This window comes from Talpa europaea (assembly GCF_964194135.1).
Source record: "Talpa europaea genome assembly, chromosome: 7".
NCBI classification, from domain to species: domain Eukaryota; kingdom Metazoa; phylum Chordata; class Mammalia; order Eulipotyphla; family Talpidae; genus Talpa; species Talpa europaea.
The window spans coordinates 109,193,419-109,214,245 of record NC_140074.1 but is presented as its reverse complement, the minus strand read 5'-3'; the positions used below and the strand labels follow the sequence as shown (position 1 = coordinate 109,214,245).

Below are 20,827 nucleotides of genomic sequence, written 5' to 3'. Positions count from 1 at the left end.
GGGAATAGGCAGGTCCAGAAGCCTCAGGTAGTAAGCTACCGAGAAGCAGAGTAAGTCTGAGACCTTGGGCTTTGCCCTAGAACTTGGACTTATTCTGGGAGCTCCACGATACCTTCAGTGTCATTAGCTCCATGTAGAATAAAAGAGCTAGGTAGGAGATATTTCATAGTGTGGAATGAATAATGGAAAGCTTGAGGTTTGAGGAGAAATTCTGGTAAATTCACTGTCATTGTGTATTTAGGAATCTGATGTTGTCATTGATTTCATTCACTCACTTGCTTTAAGCAAACAAACAAACTACTGAGCACCTGTCTCTGGGCAGGTATTCCAAAGGAAATCAGCTCTTCCTAGAAAGCTGACTAGCCTGCTAAAGTTTTGTTGCCTCTGTAGGTCATGGTTTCAGGTGTTGGGGAACTCATGCCCCATGAATGAGAAATCCATATGCGGCTGTTGATGTCAGTGTGGGAAGGCTGAATCAATTTTCCTTCAGCCGTTTGTCTAGGTTGGCTCAGGAGATGGAATTCCTCTCCATGGGGTTATAGGTGGTAATGTTATAGAGCAACCCCGATATTAAACGGGTTCCTGGCTGTGGGTCCTCACTCGCGCGCTTTAAAGGGACTTATGAATACTCTACTACAGACACACACAAAAGGGTTAATAAAAGGTTTATTTACAAGAGAAAAAGAAATAAGGAAAATGTACAACTCAGGGAGAAAATAGGGAAATAAAGTCTTTAATGCGTCCTACCCGATCCGACGACCTGGAAACCCAAAGTCACTCTCAGAGCTGGCCGGACGCTGCTGCTGGCCAAGAGCCCAAAAATGGAGAGCCCCAAAACCCACGTGTCTGCCTTTTGTATCCACCTGGCTGCTTAACCCCACCCTCAGGTCCCAGCCACCTTCCCTTTGGTGGTGATGGGATTTGGAGTTCCCAGTGTCTTTGGCTTTGACCTGGGGTGGGGGTGGAGTCCACAAAGCCTATATGGAATTTGCTTTGGGACATCCTTTTTTCCCCTAACAGTAACATTTTGAAGCCTGACCTTTTCAAGGACCCCCTAGGAATGGTGATCAGTGCAGTTTGCTGGGGTAACTGTTGAGAGCCCTGAGTTAGTATTGAATCTAGAAAACCAATAATGAGATCTCCAGTGATTTCTTTCGCATTCATTGGGCATCTTTGCACAGTGCAAGAAACAGAGGGGATCATTTTATCCTGAGTGTTGGCCCCTCTCTTGGTTCAAAATTGGATTCTATTTCCTAATCAGGAAGCCCAGCTCCATTAGCTAATGATATTCCTCTTATCTTGGCCATGCAGGCTGCTGAGAACCAGCCCTAGACCTCTACTTGAGGGTCCTTCCTCTGAAGACATCACCAGTGTGTGGAGCCAGTCCCACACCCACCCCCTGCCAAACCACGGCCTTTACCTGTGTCTTCCGGTGTTTCCCGTGCGATCCATCCTGTGGGAGTGCCTCGTGGGCCACCCCAGAGTTCACTCCACGCTCAACAGCGCCAATGGTGAAGATGACAAGATCCAAGACTTTCCAGGCATATCTGCCCTCCTGCCATCGGACCTACAGCTGCATTCACTGCAGAGCCCACTTGGCCAATCATGATGAACTCATTTCCAAGGTACATGTTTCCTGCAGGCTTCCCTTGCCTTCCTTCACATCCAGGGAGGATAATATTCCTGCCCCTAAAGCTGTAGAGGTGTACAAGCTCTCACAGAGCCCTACCTTTTGTACAGGGAGGGCTGACCTCATGACTGACTCATTCAACTGAGGAATAACTCTTGAGTTGAAGTGAAAATGTACTAGTTAGATTTATTTTGGAAATTAGTGCCATCCCTGGTGGGGGGACTTTGAGGGCTGGTGGTTCATAGACTGGAGGGGACAGGGGCTGAGAAGAGATTGGAGCCTTTAACTCAGCTTGCTTCATTTAGGTTGGCAGATGAACAGTGTGCAGAGTGCTGCCTGCTTGGAATGTAAATTCTAACAAAAGTAGTGGAACCTAGATATGTTATAAGAGGGGCTTATTAGCTGAGGCGAGAAAAGATGTTGCCTGCAAAGCCCCCAGGTAGGCTTGTGAGACTGTTGAATGACTAAATAGGTGGTCTTTCAGGAGGTCTGATAAAGAGTTGACCCACTGATGTTGGTACCTTTAGGGCTTCTGCATGAGGTAATAGGTGTGATGTTTGATCACAATCAGAAGAATGGAACCCTATTTTCCCTGAGGAGCCTTGGCAAATGCTTTTTCAAGTTGGGGCTGTGTTATAAATAAATGAACCCAATACCCCACTAGTGCATTTCAAGAACTGGCCCCTTCAGGCAACATTCTCAGGGTAGCTACCCCTCTCTTAGTCCTCAATTTCCATGGGGAGGAGAAACAGGTTTTATTAGACTGCATGAAAAGGGGAAAGACATCAGAGGGGACTTTTCCCTATCAAAAGCATCCTTCCTTAGGGACTATACCTCATTCCTCTAAAATTGGGGGGAAGGAAGAAACCTTTATGTAGACTCAGGCACAGTTTTAAAGATTTAGTGTTCTTAATCTGTTTATAAGAACTGCTAGAAAAGGTGGGGGGGGGGGGTGTCTCACTTTTTTTTGGATCTGGCTTGGTAGCCCCAGACAGACAAGGGTAAAATATCTACAGTTCTGGGCCAGTCCCTTCCAGCTTGCTGATTTGACAGGAAGTTGAAGAAGGCTGCCCGAACAATCATGTCTATGATAGTGTAGCTTCACAAATCAGGACAGAGGACTGAATTCTTTCTAAGCCTATTCCAGGATCTAGGGTTGCTACAGAATTAAACCTTGGAGTATTCAGTATCCTTTCTTCTGGCCCACTTCCTTTCTTCACGTGCTGTTGAATGTTGTCCTTTGTGCTGTTTATGGTTTAGCAGCCTATAGCTGCCTTCTCTATCAGCAGACGCATCTCGTCTCATTCCTTTTGAATTTTGGGGGAAACCTTCATTTGGAAGGTTGGATGTGGGCTTTATCAGTGAGGGAAGAGAGGAGTCAGACTTCCTTACTTTGGAAGGGGGCCAGCAAGCTTGGAGGGAAAATGTGAGTTGTCCTATTTCTGGAAATCTCCAGAGAAAGTGGACTACAGGGAATAAGTACTATGTATCATAGAAATAGAGGTATCAATAAAAATGTATTTTATACTGGTTGATCTCACTCATAGCAGGAATCTGGAAAACCTAAATAAGGGACCAGGAAAATGAATAACTATAAGAAAGAAAAAAATCAAAATCAACAAACAATAATGAACCAGAGACACACTATGGGGGGTGGAGGGTGGGGAAAGGAGGAATTGGGGTCAAAATAAGGGGGTTGCAATTGTATGGGGAATATAAAAATATAATTAAAAATGTATTTTAGCACCTTCCACATACTAAAAACTGCTGCATGATGTTTTATAAATGTTATCTCATTTAACCCTCATCAGAAGGCTTTAAGAAGCTTTCCAGATAGGTGATATTAGTCATGTTTTATATACTTGGAAAAGTTGAGCCTCATAAATGTTGTCCAAGAACTCAAGTCTCAAAGCAGAGAACAATTACTTCGAGTTTATTCAGGGATTTCTGGAAGAAGAGGTGTTTGAGCTGGGCCTCACAAGATGGGAAGAATTGAATTTGCAGAGATGCCAAGACCATCAAATTTGATGTCTTATCTCTTTGGCTTGTTGCACGGGCCTTGGATGATCTGGCAGAACCCAGCTTTTGAGTTAGGTCTCCAGTTCTTTGTTTTATGTTCCAGCCACTCAGAACTAAACAACATTCCCTGAACATGGCTGGTAGGGGCATTTCAGGCCCCTGTGCCTTGCCAAGAGTAGCTCTTTCACTTCACCTCCCTTCTCTCACAGGAGCAACTCCACATCCTATTCTACCTGGGGCCTTGTCCTACCAGCTTTCTATCTTTGGCAGAAGTTTCAGTACATGAGGAAGTAAACGGATGGAGCTTGGGAGAAAACAGCGATGAGCAAAAAAAGACTTAGCTGGCCTTTTGTCCTCCTTCCTGCCCGTTTTGGGGCAGAAAGACTCATTCACAAGTCCAGGCCAAAGTCAGCATAGGCTTTAGTTTCACTGGCTACAACTGGTGCACAGATGGGGTGCATTAGAGCTTGATGATTTAGAGTTGGGTTAAATGCCTGGCTGTGGGGAGTGAGGGAACTGTGGCTGGCATTGCACAAAGATTCCTTTATTGCACACCACAACCACCCCCGGCACTAAATAATCTATAGATTCTTATGCAGGTCTGCTTAATGGAGAGATCTTTGCTCCAGCCCCCTCCTTGTAAAATGAGTCTTTCTTTTCATTTTGCTTCTCTCTTCCATTAAGAAAGTTCAGGGAGAGAATGTCTCTCCTGTTCTCCCCTCTTGACATAATCTCCTATGTGGTTTCAGAATCCACCCAGTGGGAGTTAGGGGCTGGGAAGCAGATAACTAGAGCAGCAGTGTAATTAAATGATACTTTGTACTTGTAATAGAGCCTTTCATCTGGACTTGACATTCTGTTGTTTGGTTAAAAAAAGTGAGTCTGCCTTCATTATGGAGAAGGCAACACAAAGGTCCAAAGAAGGAAAGCTCTGAGTGTGTGACTAGCAGAGAACTGGGAACAGAATCAGGACTCCAGGCTCCCTTCTTATCACTGTAGCTAAACCTACTTGGAAATGCATAGCTGTAAAGTTTTAAACAATTAGGACATATATTGATATGTTGGTGGAAAGAACCCTGTCCTGGGCTTGCTGTAGATTCCTAAGAGGCCTGATTGCTGGAATCTACCATCTAACCTCCGAGTCTGTTTCTCACTTCTAAAATGAGCAAAATAGTATTTGCTGTGTTTAATGGCAACTAGCTAGTACTCATTTTATGCTGACTATGTGCTGTTGCCATGCTAGTCCCATGAGGTGGGCACACCTTTTTTGGGTGGTGGGGAGGGAAGGGGAGTGGAGGCAGGTTTACCTCATTGGGTTATTATGAGAGTGGATGAGATCATGGATGTGTGGGTGGCTTGCAAATCACAAAGCTTTATGCAAATATAAAGTAGTGTCTTTGCTTCTCCTGGCTTTGCTGTCAAAAAAAGAAAAAGGGCGAAGGGTAGAGGGGATTGTTACTCTCTGACATCAAGCAAATTTGGTTTAGCCAAGAGTTTCAATTTAGAACCTGGAACACAGGATGGGGTATAAGAGTAAGAACAATAGAAGAAAACCACAGCAAAGTTGCATTTGTTTTCAGAAGGCAACACAGCATTTGTTCTGTAGGATGGTGGGGGGGAGCAGTGATTCTTTGAATTGATGACAGAGCTATCTAGGGAATGTGCTGAGGCATCCTACAATTTCTTTCATAGGGGGTGTTGTGGTCTAAATTCTGGAGTGTTTGCCCGCAAAAGTATTTTGAGTTGGCATGAAGCATTGCTCATGCTGTTGTTTCTTAATGGTGCAAGCCCCAGTATAAAAATATACTTTGGTTATAAAATAATAATAGTTTCAGTTGGAACAGTTAGTTGTCCTGAGTGAAGAACAATCTAATTGCTCATTCCAGAAGGTACTATCTATTATAAAAAAGCCTGCATCTTCACAAAGCTTTTCTATGAAACTGTATTGTCTGGAGACCTCCCTTGCCTCCTTCTTGCTAGCCCTTAAATGGCATTATGGAGCAGATCACTTAGGGAAAGTGAATTGGATTAATCTGTCATGAACCCACTTTGAGGACAGTGTTTCAGGCAAAGGGACAGGTTGCTCTATTGCACTGGTTCCTTGGAGGGAAGGTGTAGGAGGCAGTAGAGTGACAGTGCAGGTGGAAGGAAGACATGTTTAGCTTTCCATCTTACTATGTCATATCTTCAGGCCAGATTATTTTCTGGTGACAAATACAGAATTTCCAGAATTGCAAATCATCTAGCTCAGCCTGTTTGCATGAGAAAGCAGTCCTTGGGCAACCCATTGATCAGCTTCAGGTTACACAGCCTCTCTACTTCACACCCCTCAACTGTGCTTTCTGTAAGGAACTCTGACTTGGGTTGTTTTAAGTGGGGCCAGTCCTTTTGAGGCTGAGAGTTTTTAGGAGGCAGATTCTTTTTGTTCCCTATGGGGCTGCATTGGGCTTTTAGTGGTGACCTTTGGGTTTTCCTTTCCTGCCTAGACTTCAGATGCAGCATTAACTCTGAGAAGAGTAGCAGGGCGCAGGAGGTTCTAAAGCTTTGTGTTGACTGAGAGGTCCAGTTGTCCTTTGGCATCCCACCTCTGCTTCTGAACACTGTGTTCTACACCGGCAATTCTTTAAAACTCTTGTAGCCTTAACAAGATGACTTAGAGGTGGTGTGTATCAAGAATGTGCCATCATGGAGGTGTATAGCTGTGTCAGCCTGTCTACTTTACCCATCAGAGATTTGTTTCTCTTGACTCCCACTGCTCACCAGCTTGTCTTTAATGTGTAATAAAAACAGCTCTCAAAAACATTAATATAAATTATGTCCTGAAAGTATCATGTGAAAAAAACAGGAACAGATTTCTAAAAATCCATTCATTTCTTTTTCCTCTAGGTGCCCTGGAGTATGATACGGTGAGCATTGGGTTATACTAGTAATATTAGTGACTGCTATGTCGCATGAAATATCATGGTGCATAAAGAACATGCACAATAAGTTATGCCTCTAGATAATTCTGTGAGCTTATAGAACTTGCAAAATAAATGTTGGATTCTAATTTTATTCATTGAGAGAATTTTGGTATCCAATGGATATATATATGACAATGATTTTTATCAAAAACCTAGTTCAATAAAATCTATTTCTATCCTAGCAGGAGGGAGAAAAAAAAGTTTGCACATGAACTTATGTCTATCCCATTAAAAGTAAGCTTTTCACAAAAAGTAAGCCTTTTTATTGCTAAAAGAGTAGGATCCTGGCCCTTTACTAGAATGATTGATGGGCTTTAAAGAAACAAAAGGTTGAGAACAAACACACTGTATCACCCATATCATGGTGGGTACTTTTGCTTCCTTTGCAAACATAATGGGGCCCTTTTCTTCTTTTGCAGTGTTTGCAAAGCATTGTGGAATGTTTGAGTTTCTTAAGGAGCACTTCTGAAGCGTAGCAGAGGCAGAAGTGGAAGATTTCCAACATAGCCTGAAATGCCCAATTTCAAAACATGCTCAACCACTTTAGCTTGTATAAAGAAATTCATATATCCAACCTAAAGTTACTCTTCCTTAATTATTTGGCTGAAAGCCTAGTGAAGTGTTACTTCCTTTGCCCTCTTCCAGAACTGTGGAAAAGGATCCAGGAAGGGGTGACAGTTGAACTATATCTATGTAGGAAATTTCCAAAGGGATGTGGTTAGTGTTTCTTAGTGAAAAGAAACCATATGAAGCTTGTAAAATACATATGGTATCTACCTTACCTACCTCCAGGGAGATGGAGATTGAATTATTTGGGGGTGAGATAAACCTTAATTTAGACTGGGATAATTTGTATAGCATAATTTTTCTAAATGGGACCACCTTAACTGGATTTCACAAGCCTCTGGTGTGTAGGTGATAGCAATAGGAAGTGTGCCTATCCTTGTTCCTTTCTGTCATTGCATAAATACTAAACATGTAGAGTGTGTGTGTGTGTGTGTGTGATACAGCAGTATACTGGATGTTATGCAACTATTCTCAAGAATTTTATCCTCAGGGAACTTTGATTCTATTTGGAAAAAAATAGGTTCATAAGTCATCACTGCAAGTTTGTACTCCATCATGTTTGTCTTAAAGCACTTACCACAGTGTAACAATGCACGTCTCCCATGAACCATGAACCACTTTATTTTTCATGTTGTCTTTTTGTATCTCTAAAACAGCGTCTATGTGGATTTCTGGTGAATAAGTGAATCACTATTAGTACTCTTAAGATCAAGACAGGCAAGAGACAGACATCAGGGGTCTGAGGTCCATGAGTTGGCTTCAAGGGTTCCCTAACGTTGTATATTTTTCAAGGTAGGATTCTATCCAGAGCTTTCATCAAGGTCTCGAAGGGGTTGTTGGTAAAATAAACTTTTAAGATCCATTTGTCTAGAAACTGAATTTCTGGGAAGAATTAGTAGACAGAGACATTGAGATGTGCTTTGAAGCAATAACCTAGACTTGTGGAACTGGATGGGGAGGGACTGGTAAAAAGAACAGCAGGAACAAAGAAGTGGAGGCAGGAAGCATGTGGGGGAGCAGCCATTCTTTTGGGTTGGATCTCGAGGAACTGTGTAAAAACAGATTGAAAGAGTAGGTTGAAACCAGATTGTTGGAAGACTAGAAGCTTGAACCTTGTCCTGCTGGCAGTTGGTTGATACTGAATACTCATGAGGAACTAATGACATGACCAGAGCTTTGCCCTGAGATGGCAAATGTTGCGATGGTATGTGGGTGAACTACTGAGCAAGAGACTGTAAATGGAGAAACTAGTGTATGTGTACTGCAGGGACCTGAAGGTGTATGGACTTGGTGATCATTCAGTAAATACTTATTTGACCGCTGCTGGGGGAAGAAATAGTCATTCTAGGGTCTTAAAAATTTCTTAAATTATGAAAAGCCACTATAGCCATGAAAAGAGGAATTGAGTTCAGGAATGGACTCAATTTTGGATGAGAAACAGACCTGTACCACAGCCATGCCTGCTTCCTGTGAAAATTAATGATCTGGGCACAAGTAAAATTGCTCACCAATTTATTATCAAGGGAGCAGCCAGGGACCAAGTCTGGTGAATTATTTGTGTTTTTTGCTGCAGATTTCAGTCAGCTGGAGCACAAATCTGCTCAAATGTGATTCTTTCTGTGTGGTTGCTTTAAATACCAAGAGGAAACATTGACTTGAGCTATGAGGCATACCCTGAAAATTAACTCTTCGGGTTTGCATGTCTGTAAGCTTCCAGTCATTGGGTTTGTACATAGTCTCAGCATTCCGTAAGGGTTCTGGTGTTTGTAAGTTTGTGTTCTAGTCAAAATCCCAAGAAACTTCTTCTTGATAGGGTGTTTTCCCTGGAAACAAGAAAAGTGGTAGGACTTGCTGCCCCCCTATATTTTTTGAGCACTGGCTTCTGAGAGGTAAAGCTGCACTGCTGATGGTTTGACCATTTGTATTTGAGGCCTGACCAGAATCCATATCATACACCGATTGTTAGGGTCAGTAATATTGTGTGTGTGTGTTTCCAACAGCATACCTCAGCCTGGGGCTGGACTTTAGGGATAGAGAGATGAAACCAGTGTGATTCCTGTACTTAGCCTGTGATCTTTGGGATACTTGGAAAGTAAAATTGACGTTGCTATTATTAACCGCTATTTATTGAATGTCTGTTCTTTGCTGAGGGACTCCTTCAATCATTTTTCTTACTCCACTGACTTTACAACATTCCCTGAAGGTGAGGATCAAGTGAGTTGCCTAATAGCATAGATTACTAAGAAGCCGGATGAGATTCAGAGCTAGATGGTCCGTACCTGTTTTACCATCGTTTGACAGTCACCACCCCAATTGGCAGCCCCTTTTGGCACTCACCATTTCTGGCCTCTCTCAGTAATATTCATCTTAAATCCTATCCCAAATTACTCCCTGTCATTTCCCTTGTCTGGGAATTCTTTTTTTTCTTCTTCTTGTATTCATTCTCTATCCACTCTTTAATTATTCTTCGAATCAAGGTATTAGCTTTACTTTTTTATTGTATTCTATTTATTGAGGTAGCAGTGGTTTTACAGCATCGTATATGATCTAGGGGCAGAGGTCACACTTCAGATGTACCACCTAAGCACCCACAATCTACTGTAGTCCACGGGGCTGCCCTCCCTCCTTTGTCCTCTGGTAACTTCAGTTCTACAGTCAGATTTCTAGGGTTTGTTTTGGTTTAATATTTCTGTTCCTTTGTTTTGTTTCTCAGTATTACACATATGAATCTCAGTATATATGAATGAAATCTGGTATTTGTCTTTTCTCCTGACTTATTTTGCTTAGCATAACTCCCTACAGTTCCATCCATGTTGCCACAAATGGCAAAGTTTCATCTTTTCTTACAACTGAGACCAGCTTATTTGTTTTCTAATATATCTTCCTGGTGTATAAAATTCTTTTCTCTCCACTGAATATCTATAGAACTCCCTGCTTATTGCTTCCTTGGTAATTAATAATGGCTATTCTGTAATAATGTAGTCTGTGTTATTGTGATTACCTGCATTTTTTATGTGTAATTGTTTTGTTAACAAGATTCCAAATGCCTGGGGTCATAGACTCTCAGAATGTCAGAGCCAGAGAGGGGCCTTTGAACCCGGGTTTTCTAGTTCAACTCCTCATTTTAGGGATTAGAAAAGCAAGGCTGAGAGACACTGAGGGCCTCTTGACTTTGTACTTTGCCACCTCCTCCCTGCCACACTGCCTACTGCCTTGCTTGTAAATGTTGGAGGCAGCTCTGGGGAGAGGGCTGGCAGTCAAGGAGAATAAGCCTATCAATCTTGGACAAGACTGCTTTCCTTATTCTTCATCCAACGAGGCATTTGTTAGACTGCCGTTAAAGGTTCCTTCCACCTCAGCCATCTGATTCTAATACAGCAGCAACAGATGCTTGGTAAGATAACTTAATGGTATAGTCTCTTAATAGTTAGTCTCTTATAGTCACCTAATAGTTATACAAGTTGGGTAACTTCTTGGTCTTAAGGCTTTCACTGGGAAAATGGGAATACCTATAGTAGATACCTGTGAGACTTTTGTGGAAATTAAAGTGAAAAATCAATGTGAAGTCACTTGTCAAAGTGCCTTACTAAATGCTCAGTAAGTATTAGTAGTTATTATCAGTGAATATTCACTAAGCAAAACCAAACAGAAAATGTACTCAAACCTAGGTTCTGACACCCATATAACAAGCCAGGTATATTTGCACCTTCCTTTTTATGTGTCTGTTATTGTCCTTAAACTACAGTTTTCCTCAGTGATCTTCTGAGGCGTCTGTAATCATTGAGTCTCTTGTTCCTTATAATTCCAGAGGGACCAGCAGGTCTCCAGAGCTAGTTAAATAACATCAGCAGCCTCCAGTCTGGCTGGGGGTGGGGGTAGGGGGTGTGTGTGTGTGTGTGTGTGTGTGTGTGTGTGTGTTGAGGGGAGGGGGGCAGGGGACCGGTGTCTTACCTACAAGTAGCTTTGAAGCCTCTCTAGAATTTAAATGGGAAAGTCCCCCTTCCTTTCTTGTCTGTCAAATGGTGATTTTCCCACAGAACTATTTATTGACCAGTAACAGACCTCCAGGCTGCTGGAAGGGAAATCTAGGCCTGGGTGTTAGTGTAGTAGTTTGTCAGTTTGGTTCACCCTGATGCTTCAATGTGGGGTGAGGTTCTTTGAAAGGAGCCATTTTCCTTATCTTTTGAAAAGCAAAAACGAAAAGAATCTCTAATGTCCAATGCACTCAACTGGCTCCTGAGGGGGGGAAAGATTTGACCTGGTGACCCAGAGTATTATCTCTAGGGTCAGGGGCTGCCCAGCCAAGGAGAACTTTAGCTTTTTTCCCACTCCCCCTTGTCTACTACCCATGACTGGACAGTGATTTGGAGTAAACTGCTGCTGCTAATAACAAGAATATCTAATTGTTATAGGGCAGGAAGAGGGGCACCCCAAAACCCCCAAACCTGCCCATTCTAAATAGGTTCTGCCATCTGCCGCATCAAGACAAAACATACCCTAGTGCATAAGACCTTCAATGTAAGGGAACTTTAATACAATTAGTGTGCAACAAAGAGAAGACAAAGAATAAAGTTTACTAACCCAGCACCTGAAGTTACCCATCTCCTCGTGGGTAAATACCCAGCCAAACAGGCTTGGCACAAAGCAGGACCACTGAGGCCGGAAAGCCTGCCACAAATCCAAGGCACCTTCTGATGAGGACCCATGGGAAAGGGGCAGAAGGGACCTAGCACATCTGGGACAAAAGGAGCAAAGTAAAGGTAAATGCTGCCGTTGTTAACCTCCATACCGGTTTTTCACCCACATCTGTTTCCATCAGTCCAGGACCAAGAAGCAAGCGCAGTTTCTTCATGTCTCTGCTTCATGTGCCTCCTCTAGGTCTTCTTCTGGATCTCCATCCTCCTCCTTCCCCAGTCTCCTCTGCAGCTTCTTCTCCTCCCTGTTCAGCTCCACCCTCCCTTGGGTGGGGCAGGAAACCTGGAACCTCCCTTTTCCCTGGGGACCACCCTGTTTCATCATCAGCCCATGAATTTTTTCCCGTCCAGACCAAAATGATGACAAGCGATGGAGCAGGCGGCACTGGCTCTCTCCTCACCCCAGCCACCAATACTCTTACGTCAATGAAGGGGCAACTTTTGATTGTCAAATTGTTATAGGACAGGGAGAGGGGCAGCCCAAAACCCCGCAACCCTGCCTATTCTAAATGGGTTCTGCCATCCGCCGCATCAACACAAAACATAGGAGACTTTAATGGGAAGGAACTTTAATGAAACTAGGAAACAATACAGGAAAGTCAGAGTCTAGTTTCTAAATGAAGCACCCAAAGTTACCCATCCCCTCGTGGGTAAAAGTCCATCCATATGGGATCGGCCCAGAACAAGGCCCCAAAGCCTGCTAAAAGTCTAAAGCATCTTCCAGTGGGGACCCACAGAAAAGGGTCACAAACAACCGGACAAGTCCGGAAGGAAAAAGAGCAAAATCAACATCAAGATAAAAGCTGCCATTGTCACCTCCCCACGGGTCTCACCCACATCTGTGTCACCCAGTCCACGACCAAAAGACAAGCGCAGTTTCTTCACGTGTCTCTAGGCTCCATGCGCCTCCTCCAGGTCTCCTTCTGGCTCCATCCTGCTTCCTTCCTTAGTCTCTTCTGCAGCTTCTCCTCTTCCTACTCAGCTCCACCCTCTCTTGGGTGGGGCAGGGAACCTCCCCCTTTCCTGGGGACCACCCTGTTACAAAATGAAAAAATATCAACCTTTGGGTGATGGAGCACAAAGACTCCAAAAACGACATCACTGGGGACACAGGAACTCCTTTCCTTCCCTGTTAGGGCTAATCACACCAAGAACAGTTGTTTTAACCTCAGCTTTCCAACAGATTCAATGAAGGGACTAAAAAGCATTTCCTTGCCAAAACAAAAGATCCCAGAGTAAAAACTGTATACTAGGCCCTATGTTAAGTCCTATCATTTCTCCCACATTTAGTGAGCACCTCTTACATGCCAGGTATTGGGGATACAATGACAAACAAATGTTACGTGTTGCCTTTATCAAACTTGTACCAGGTGCCCTTTAGTTTCTGGAAAGCACACTGTCTGGTGGAGTAGCTGGAAGCAGAAGTGGGGATCTCCACCCTGAGCCTGGTATGCGCAGTTGTGTGGAACAGCTGAGAAACCAGCATTTCCGTATTGTTTTCCATCCAATTTGCCTGATTTTCATGAGATACCCAAATGTACAGCATTTCCCCATCCCCACTGTCTCTTTCTTCCCTTGCCTTAGCTCAGCCTAGTAAAACCACCAGCTGCACTGGCCAGCGAATGAAACCCACAGCCTCCTGTGTCTTTGGAGGGAAAGTTTGTTCTCAGAACTAGGCCTCTCCGCGCAGACCTCTCCTGCCACCCGCTGCTCCCCTCAGCAGTGTTCTTCGGTCCTTCTGCCTGCTCTGCTCCCTGCTCTGGCTCTGGGGAATTCTCTCACCCTCCTGTGCTTCTGACTGTACCCAGTGCGTGTATAAATAAATAAATAAATAAATAAATAAATAAATAAAATAAATCTTAAAAAAAAAAAAAGAACTAGGCCTCTCACCATTCATTGGGGGATGGCCATTTTGTTTACCTACAGCTGGCCCCTCCCCTTTTGTTGTGGAAGTTTCTGAATGACAGATAGGGTTCTGAGGACTCCTTTAAGGTTGACCCCAAACAAATTCACCCAGGAAACCAAAGGAGAGAGAAAAGGAGAGAAACCAGACTTCTTTGTGCTCTCCTTTAAGTTCCAAATCCTTAAGGTTTTTGATCCTCCCCTCAGGAGGAAAAAAAAAAAGGCAAAGTATAAATGTGGGGGAGGAGAGCTCCTCCCAGTCTGTCTCTTTATAAAATAACAGGCCAGTCTGCCCTGGGCACTGTGGGGGAAGGTGCTAAGTAAATACACTAGGAAGGAGAAGGAAAGCCGATAAGATAAGGTCTGACAAATCTAGGTCACCAGGCTGCTGGCAGGCACCTGTGTGACTGGTCACCTTGAAACTAACAGGAGGGAGGATGGACTTTTGGTGAGGGCACAGACTGGCTGACTTCCCCTGCCTTTGTCAATAAGCATATCTCTAGCACTATTAAATACCAGGCCATATGCTAGGTATTTTAGGCCCCTCTGTGCTTCTGAGAGGGCAGATCTCATCCTGGATCACGGGCCTGTAACCAGTGCTAAAAAGAGAAATGACATCATGCAAAAGCCAGTTGGTCTACTAACTTTCAGCGTAGGGGCAGCCGGTCTCTTGGAGAAGGACTGTTTGGAGTCTTTATTTCCTGTTCCTTGGGCTAGATCTGGGGCTGGCAAAACTTATTCTATAAAAATCAAATAGTAGGGCCTCCCCGGTGCCTCAGCGGTTGAGTGCTGGGTAGCAAAGCTGCCCACAGCCTCTGTAGCGCTGGCTCGATCCCTGGCCGCCGGGTGAGGGTCTCACATGGTGCGCAGACCTCTCTTGCTGCCCGCTGCTCCCCTCAGCAGTGTATTTCGTCAGTCTGCCTGTTCTGTTATCCTCTCTGGTGAATTCTCTCACCCTCCCGTGCTTCTGACTGTACCCAGTGCTTGTATAAATAAATAAATAAATCTTTAAAAAAATCAAATAGTAATATTTTAAACTTTGCTGGCTATATGGCCTCAACTACTCAACTCTGCAGCCATGGAGAATAAATAAGCAAATGAGCATGGCTATGTTCAGTAAAACTTTATTTACAAAACAGGTGAGAGGCCCAGTTAGCCCCTCGGGCATTGTTTGCTAACCCCTGGCCTATAGGATTGGAATGTCTGTAGTGAAATGGGTGTGGGAGAAATGGGTTATGTGAATTCAGGAGGAATCCTAAATCAGCACATTCTAGGGGAGAGCAACTCCAGGGAACCACAGGTTACAGACTGAGAAGGCACATGGAAGGGAAGGAGTAGGTTGGATCAGGTGGGCCCAAAGGCCCAGCAAAGGAATATAGAATCTTTCAGTATGCAGTGGTGAGCCACTAAAATGTTTCATGCACGGGTGTGATAGTATTTGATTTGAAATTGGATCAGAACATTACAACATTGCCTATTTTGGAAAATCAACTTCTTACCAGCTTCCATAAATTATATATCCACAAGATTATTGGAATAGGAATGTTGGCATTGTATAAAGTTAATAAGCACCAATAATTGAGTCAGTGGCTGTAATTAGTAACCGTGCTGAGTCCTACGCAGTGATGCCTTCAGCTAAGCAGCAACCAGATAAATCATTGGCAAACACCAAGCAGTTTAAACTGAGAGGGCCTTTCAAAGTTCCCTCGGGTCTGGGTTCTCTTGTTTCCTTGGTCAGATAGGACCTTCCTGGCTTCTTGAGGCACCCATTGTCAACTTAGGTCCCTAGTTGCAACCCCAAATTTATGAGTTTTCTATTTCTGTAAAGGGAGAACTGATTTGTGCAATTCAGAAGGACTTTTGATATAGGTAACCAGTTTGGGATAAGATGAGGTTTGAAAGGGAGGAAATAAGTGGTTTTGCAGTGTTTATTTTAGGGTCTGCCTAGGAGTTTAGGAATTAAATTTAGGAATTGCCTTTCAAAAATGGCAATTCTTGGGCAGTAATTCCCAAATGTGATAGTGTTATAGGGCAGCCCCGATACTGAACGGGTTGCCTGGCTGTGGGTCCTCACCCGCGCGCTTAAAAGGGACTTATTAATGTGGAACCAAGCATAAGTATTCATAGCCATTGCTTTGTGTAACTGCCATTTTACAATTTAAGGTTTTGCTGGGTAAAGACTGCATTCCAGAGATAGTTTGGACCCTCACTCCACCCTTACTCTCTGGTCACCAATGAGGGCGAACTTGCTGTAATTGGAGCTGAAGGTTGGAGCTGCATCTTGGCCTGGCCAGTCAGCTTAGAATGATGGCCGGGCAAAGTTGGAGAATGCATCCTTGTAGCCAATGAGTAACTGCCAGCATAATTTAACCTTATTAAAAGACCTCTGCTTCCTTTGTTTGGGGCTCTTGGTATCTGCCACTGTGTTGGTAGGTGCCGTGAATCCGGACTCGAGTCTGAAATAAACTCCCTTTTGTGTTTGCATCAGCTGTCTTTGGGTTCTTGGAGGCTATGCTCGCCGAGTCTGCTGACCTTGGGCACAACAATTAATACTCCACTACAGGCACACACAAAAGATTAATAAAAGGTTTATTTACAAGGGAAAAGGAAATAAGGAAAATGTACAACTCAGGGAGAAAATAGGGAAATAAAGTCTTTAATGCGTCCTATCCGATCCGACGACCTGGAAACCCAAAGGCACTCTCAGAGCTGGCCAGACGCTGAAAGCTGGCGGAGGGCCAAAATGGGGGAAGCCCTCCAAAGCCCACGTGTCTGGCTTTATACCAACCTGGCTGTTTAACCCCATCCTCAGGTCCCAGCCACCTTCCCTTTGGTGGTGATGGGATTTGGAGTTCCCAGTGTCTTTGGCTTTGGCCTGGGGTGGGGGTGGAGTCCACAAAGCCTGTATGGAATTAGCTTTAGGACATCCTTTTCCCCCTAGCAATTCCCCCCTTTCACTTTTTGCCACCATTTCCATGGTGATGAAGATCGAATATATGGATGTTGGGATGTAGTCTCAGATGAACATTTTTTTACCAGGTTCCAGTGTGAAAGAAAACCAGTCCCTCCAGGTATTTGTCCATTGTGGAAAGCAAAAGTCCTCTATTACTGGAAAAACAGTTCATCAGTTCAAGCCAAAAAAAAACAAACAAACAAAAAAAAAACATTTGGAGGCATTAGCCAAAACAAGACAGTAGATATGTCAAGAGTCCACAAAGCCTGTATGGAATTAGCTTTAGGACATCCTTTTCCCCCTAACAATAGCACATAAGAATAATCTGTTCTCCAGCCAACGCCAGAGATTCCTATTCTGTAGGTCTGAGTAGGACTGGGAATCATGGCCCTAGCTTGGTAAAGGACTTATTAGTAACATAGAATTAAAGATTTAAGGAGTCCCTCATACCCAGGGTTGTATAAGGTTATGTATAGGGGCAGCAGAGCAGAGTGAGTACCTCCTTAAATGGTGTGTAGATTTCTGGCTCACCTCACCCTGGTCCCAGACCTAGTGGGAATCTGTATTTTTTCATAATTTATTTATGCATACAAGAATTTGGGTGTAGGCCAGCAGTGCAGGGGGGCTGGAGGGTGAGAGGATTCCCCAGAAACAATAGTGGCGGATCTACTGAAATACACTGCTGAGGGGAGAGGGCTTCCATGCCATGTGGGTTAGCTCCCTGGCCAGGGATCTGAATCGGGGATTGAACTCACACTGCAGTGGCTGGCGGTTGTTTGATAGTGCTGTGACTTTAACCCCTGTGCCACCAGGGAGGTGTAATGTCTTCCTGTGACATTCCGGTCTAGCTAATATTAATACTTGGGAGCCACTGCTCTAAGATGGTAGTCTCTGTTCTTGGAAAATAGCTACACATGTTGTACAAACATAGTCTGTGCTACCTATTGTCTAGCTCTTTCTACTCATAATGACTCCCCGAAAGCCCACAGGATGTTTTTGACTAACATTCTTTAAAAAGTAAGGGATTTCTGTGAAAATTTCTTATAATCATGACAGATGTCATTTTAATGAGTGTTCACCAAGTGCCAGCCCTGTGCTGGACACTTTTACTGTGATGGCTCTTTTGTCTTACCAATCCAGAGAGGAAAATGCTATTACTCCATTTTCAGATGAAGAAAGTAAGGCTTGAACAATTAGAGTTCTCCAAAGGGACCCAGCTAGGAAGTGATGGAACTGGAATTGGAATTCAGGTCTGATGACTTCCAATCCATACCATCTAAGTGCTCTACCACACAGCCTATTTCTTGCTTTAAATTAGCAGAGGAACGCAACATAGCCTACTCTCTTGTTTCTTCCTACTCAGACTGACTCCAAAAACTCTGGGTCACCTCCTGTTCCTGGGGTCTTGAACTTGGACCAACCAGAGCAGCCAGGTTTCTTCTGCTGTTCTTTTTTTAAAAATAGGGTTTTCTGATTCATAGAACCTTGGCAAACAGGAGGGCAGTGGAGGAAGAGTCCAGGCATCCTCAATGGGGCAGAAAAATTAATCTTTCCTGCCCATCCTGGGTGCTTGAAAAATTGTTAATTCTTAAGGTATTTTACTCCCCTTGCTTCTGAAACCAGACAAGAAGAGGAACTTAAGAGTCAGCAGGACCCAGAAGTCCTAATTAATTTGTAGTCCAACTGGGTCAGGGGGGTGACCCTGTGCAGTGGTGCCTTTTTTTTTTTCTTTCATGGACATGTGTGCCCCAGCTCACTAGAGCAGAGTTCCATGCTGCTGAGAGGAGGAGGGATTCCAGCTCCCAAGGGGAATTACATCTTCTGTGAAGCACATGGCTACCTGTCCCTACCTCCCTGGTCCTCTGGCTGGTCTCCTGCTGGTGTTAAGTTGCCCCAAATACCTAGTCTCCTATTTCATGTCTTCAGGCAAAGATCCCACAGCCACAGCCAAGGTGCCCTTTCAGCTTAGCTTTCCCATGGCCTGACTACTCACTGACAGATAAACTCCTAAGAGGAGGGATGAGGGAGGGTAGATAGATGGATAACACCCCTCCCTCACCCCTTTTTTAGGGGACACAGTTCATCCTGTACCTCCCCAGTATTGTGTTTGACAGGGCCATTTCTGGAAGGTGCCTAGCTCCCTGGCCCCAGTCCTTTATTGGCAGATATATCTTGACTTGGCTAAGGCACAGATTTGTACATATACTTAGACTTTACCTTAGGGTAGAAACTGGAGGCTGAACGTGTCTAGAGACAAGGAGACTCTGTTCAATGTGTGGGCTGGGAGAATGCAGGGGCCTCCTCCTGAGCCAGGCTCTGTTTCTGCAAAATCTGCCATGACCGTGCCAGACTCCCTGTCCAGACCTCACAGAGATGTTTCATTCCTTGGGTTGGGTGGAACTGAGACATGAGTGCTGCTGCGAGTCAGGATGGGAAGAAGCCAGTGGACAGAATGTTCTTGTGCCTGCATGGACCGGCCATAGCACAGGCCAGATCCCTGGGAATTGAGATCTTTCCTTTCTTAAGCCCATCCATATCTTGAGTAACAAATGAATTACTGCTGGATAAACTGGTTTTAATTTACGTTTCTGAAGTGATGGATGTGCTTAAAATAAAAGTGGGGGTGATTAGGAAGTTTGCACAGTTATCTTAGCCAGTGTTAACTGCTTTGGGAAATATGTTCTGGAATTAAACTCCCACCTCTTCTCTCTTCCTTATCACTTGCAACCAAAGCATATTACCTGAAACCTTACTGTAGGAATTGTTTTGGTCTGTGGAGTTAGGTCCCCCACCGTGACCCCCAAAGGTTACCTTTTAGGTGCCTGCGAGAGTGACAGAACCCCAGAACTGAGCTTCTATGTATGTGTTGGTCTTGAGTATCCGGAGATTATTTAAGAATGTATATAGAAAGGTAGGCATTAGATGTTTGTCTTGGAATAAGCTTGGCCTCTACATTCTCCCAGGAGCCCTCGCCTAGGGAAGATGATTAAAAATAGATCTGAGTAGGGCTTCCTGCTTGGCAGATGGCTGATAGCTAATGCTAGGGCTCGAAGCTGACCTTTCCTTTCTGAAATCTGCTCTGTGTTTCCATGATGCTAATTGAGTCCTTCTCTAGACCTAATCAAAGGCTGGCTGCTTGCTGTCCTGGCTGGGCTCCGTTCATGGAACAACTTGAAAGTGATGGAATTTGCCTGGAAACACCCACTCTGTGGTCCAACTGGCTGGTCCTTGTTTAAAAACTAACAAGTTCGGCTTTCAGATTTGCTGCCCAGTGCTGTTAAGGATCCCACACCCTCTCCACCCCCATCAATAAGGAAAAATCAGTGAATAGAGCGGTGACAAGAATTCTGTGTTTAGACATGCACAATAGACAGTGCTCACATACACTTCAAAACAAAGTAGGCACCCTAGAGGCAGAGGCTTTTTGAGATTTGACTTTTAGGACCAGCTTTATCTCCACTGGCTGTGGTCCTTCTTTACTTAATAAAATCTGGATAATACTCATGACAGTGCCCCAAGGTGATATCAAACTATGGATGATACAAGATACTGTTTTTGTTATCATATGTTGCAAACATCTGGAGACCACTGTTGACTTATTCTGAGTTATTGTCCTAGGAAATTATCCCTGGGAAAGAGATGGGGATGTAGCTAGACTGCAGTGAGGCTGTGCCAAGGGTTCCTGATCACTTCACCTTACTTTATGTCCAAGGAAAGCCCTCAGTTGTAATCAGTCCACTTAGAATGTTCTCATTCTCTCCAGTCCAATCCAGATTCCCAAAACAATCCAGATTCCTCTATAACATCTAAAATGTGTTACAGTGACATGCATTTTATGTATTTTTGTCCCATTTCTTAGTTAGCTAAATCGTAAGCAACATCAAGGCAGACCCAACTCACTTGGTGCCCAGCAAGGTCTGGGACACAACTGCTCATTAAATATTTGTTGATTTGCAATTGTGAAGGCACAGTATTCCATCATGTAACAATATCACAAGATTCTGAGACATATGCTTATTATTGGACATTTAGATTCTTCCCTTCACACCCCCACAACATTTTTTTTTTAACAATTATAGACTACTTTAGAGTAATACAA

General features: G+C 43.9%; 1 protein-coding gene across 1 annotated transcript in view; it reads left to right on the top strand.

The window, feature by feature from the left end:
- Positions 1-1,508: 1,508 nt before the first annotated feature.
- Positions 1,509-20,827, top strand: part of YPEL2 (yippee like 2) — a gene marked incomplete at both ends in the record, with an annotated part of 40,122 nt that continues 20,803 nt past the window's right edge. Inside the window, one exon of the mRNA XM_084239097.1 lies at positions 1,509-1,625. Coding sequence (XP_084095223.1) covers positions 1,509-1,625 — 117 coding nt within the window. The remainder of the gene's footprint in view (positions 1,626-20,827) is intronic.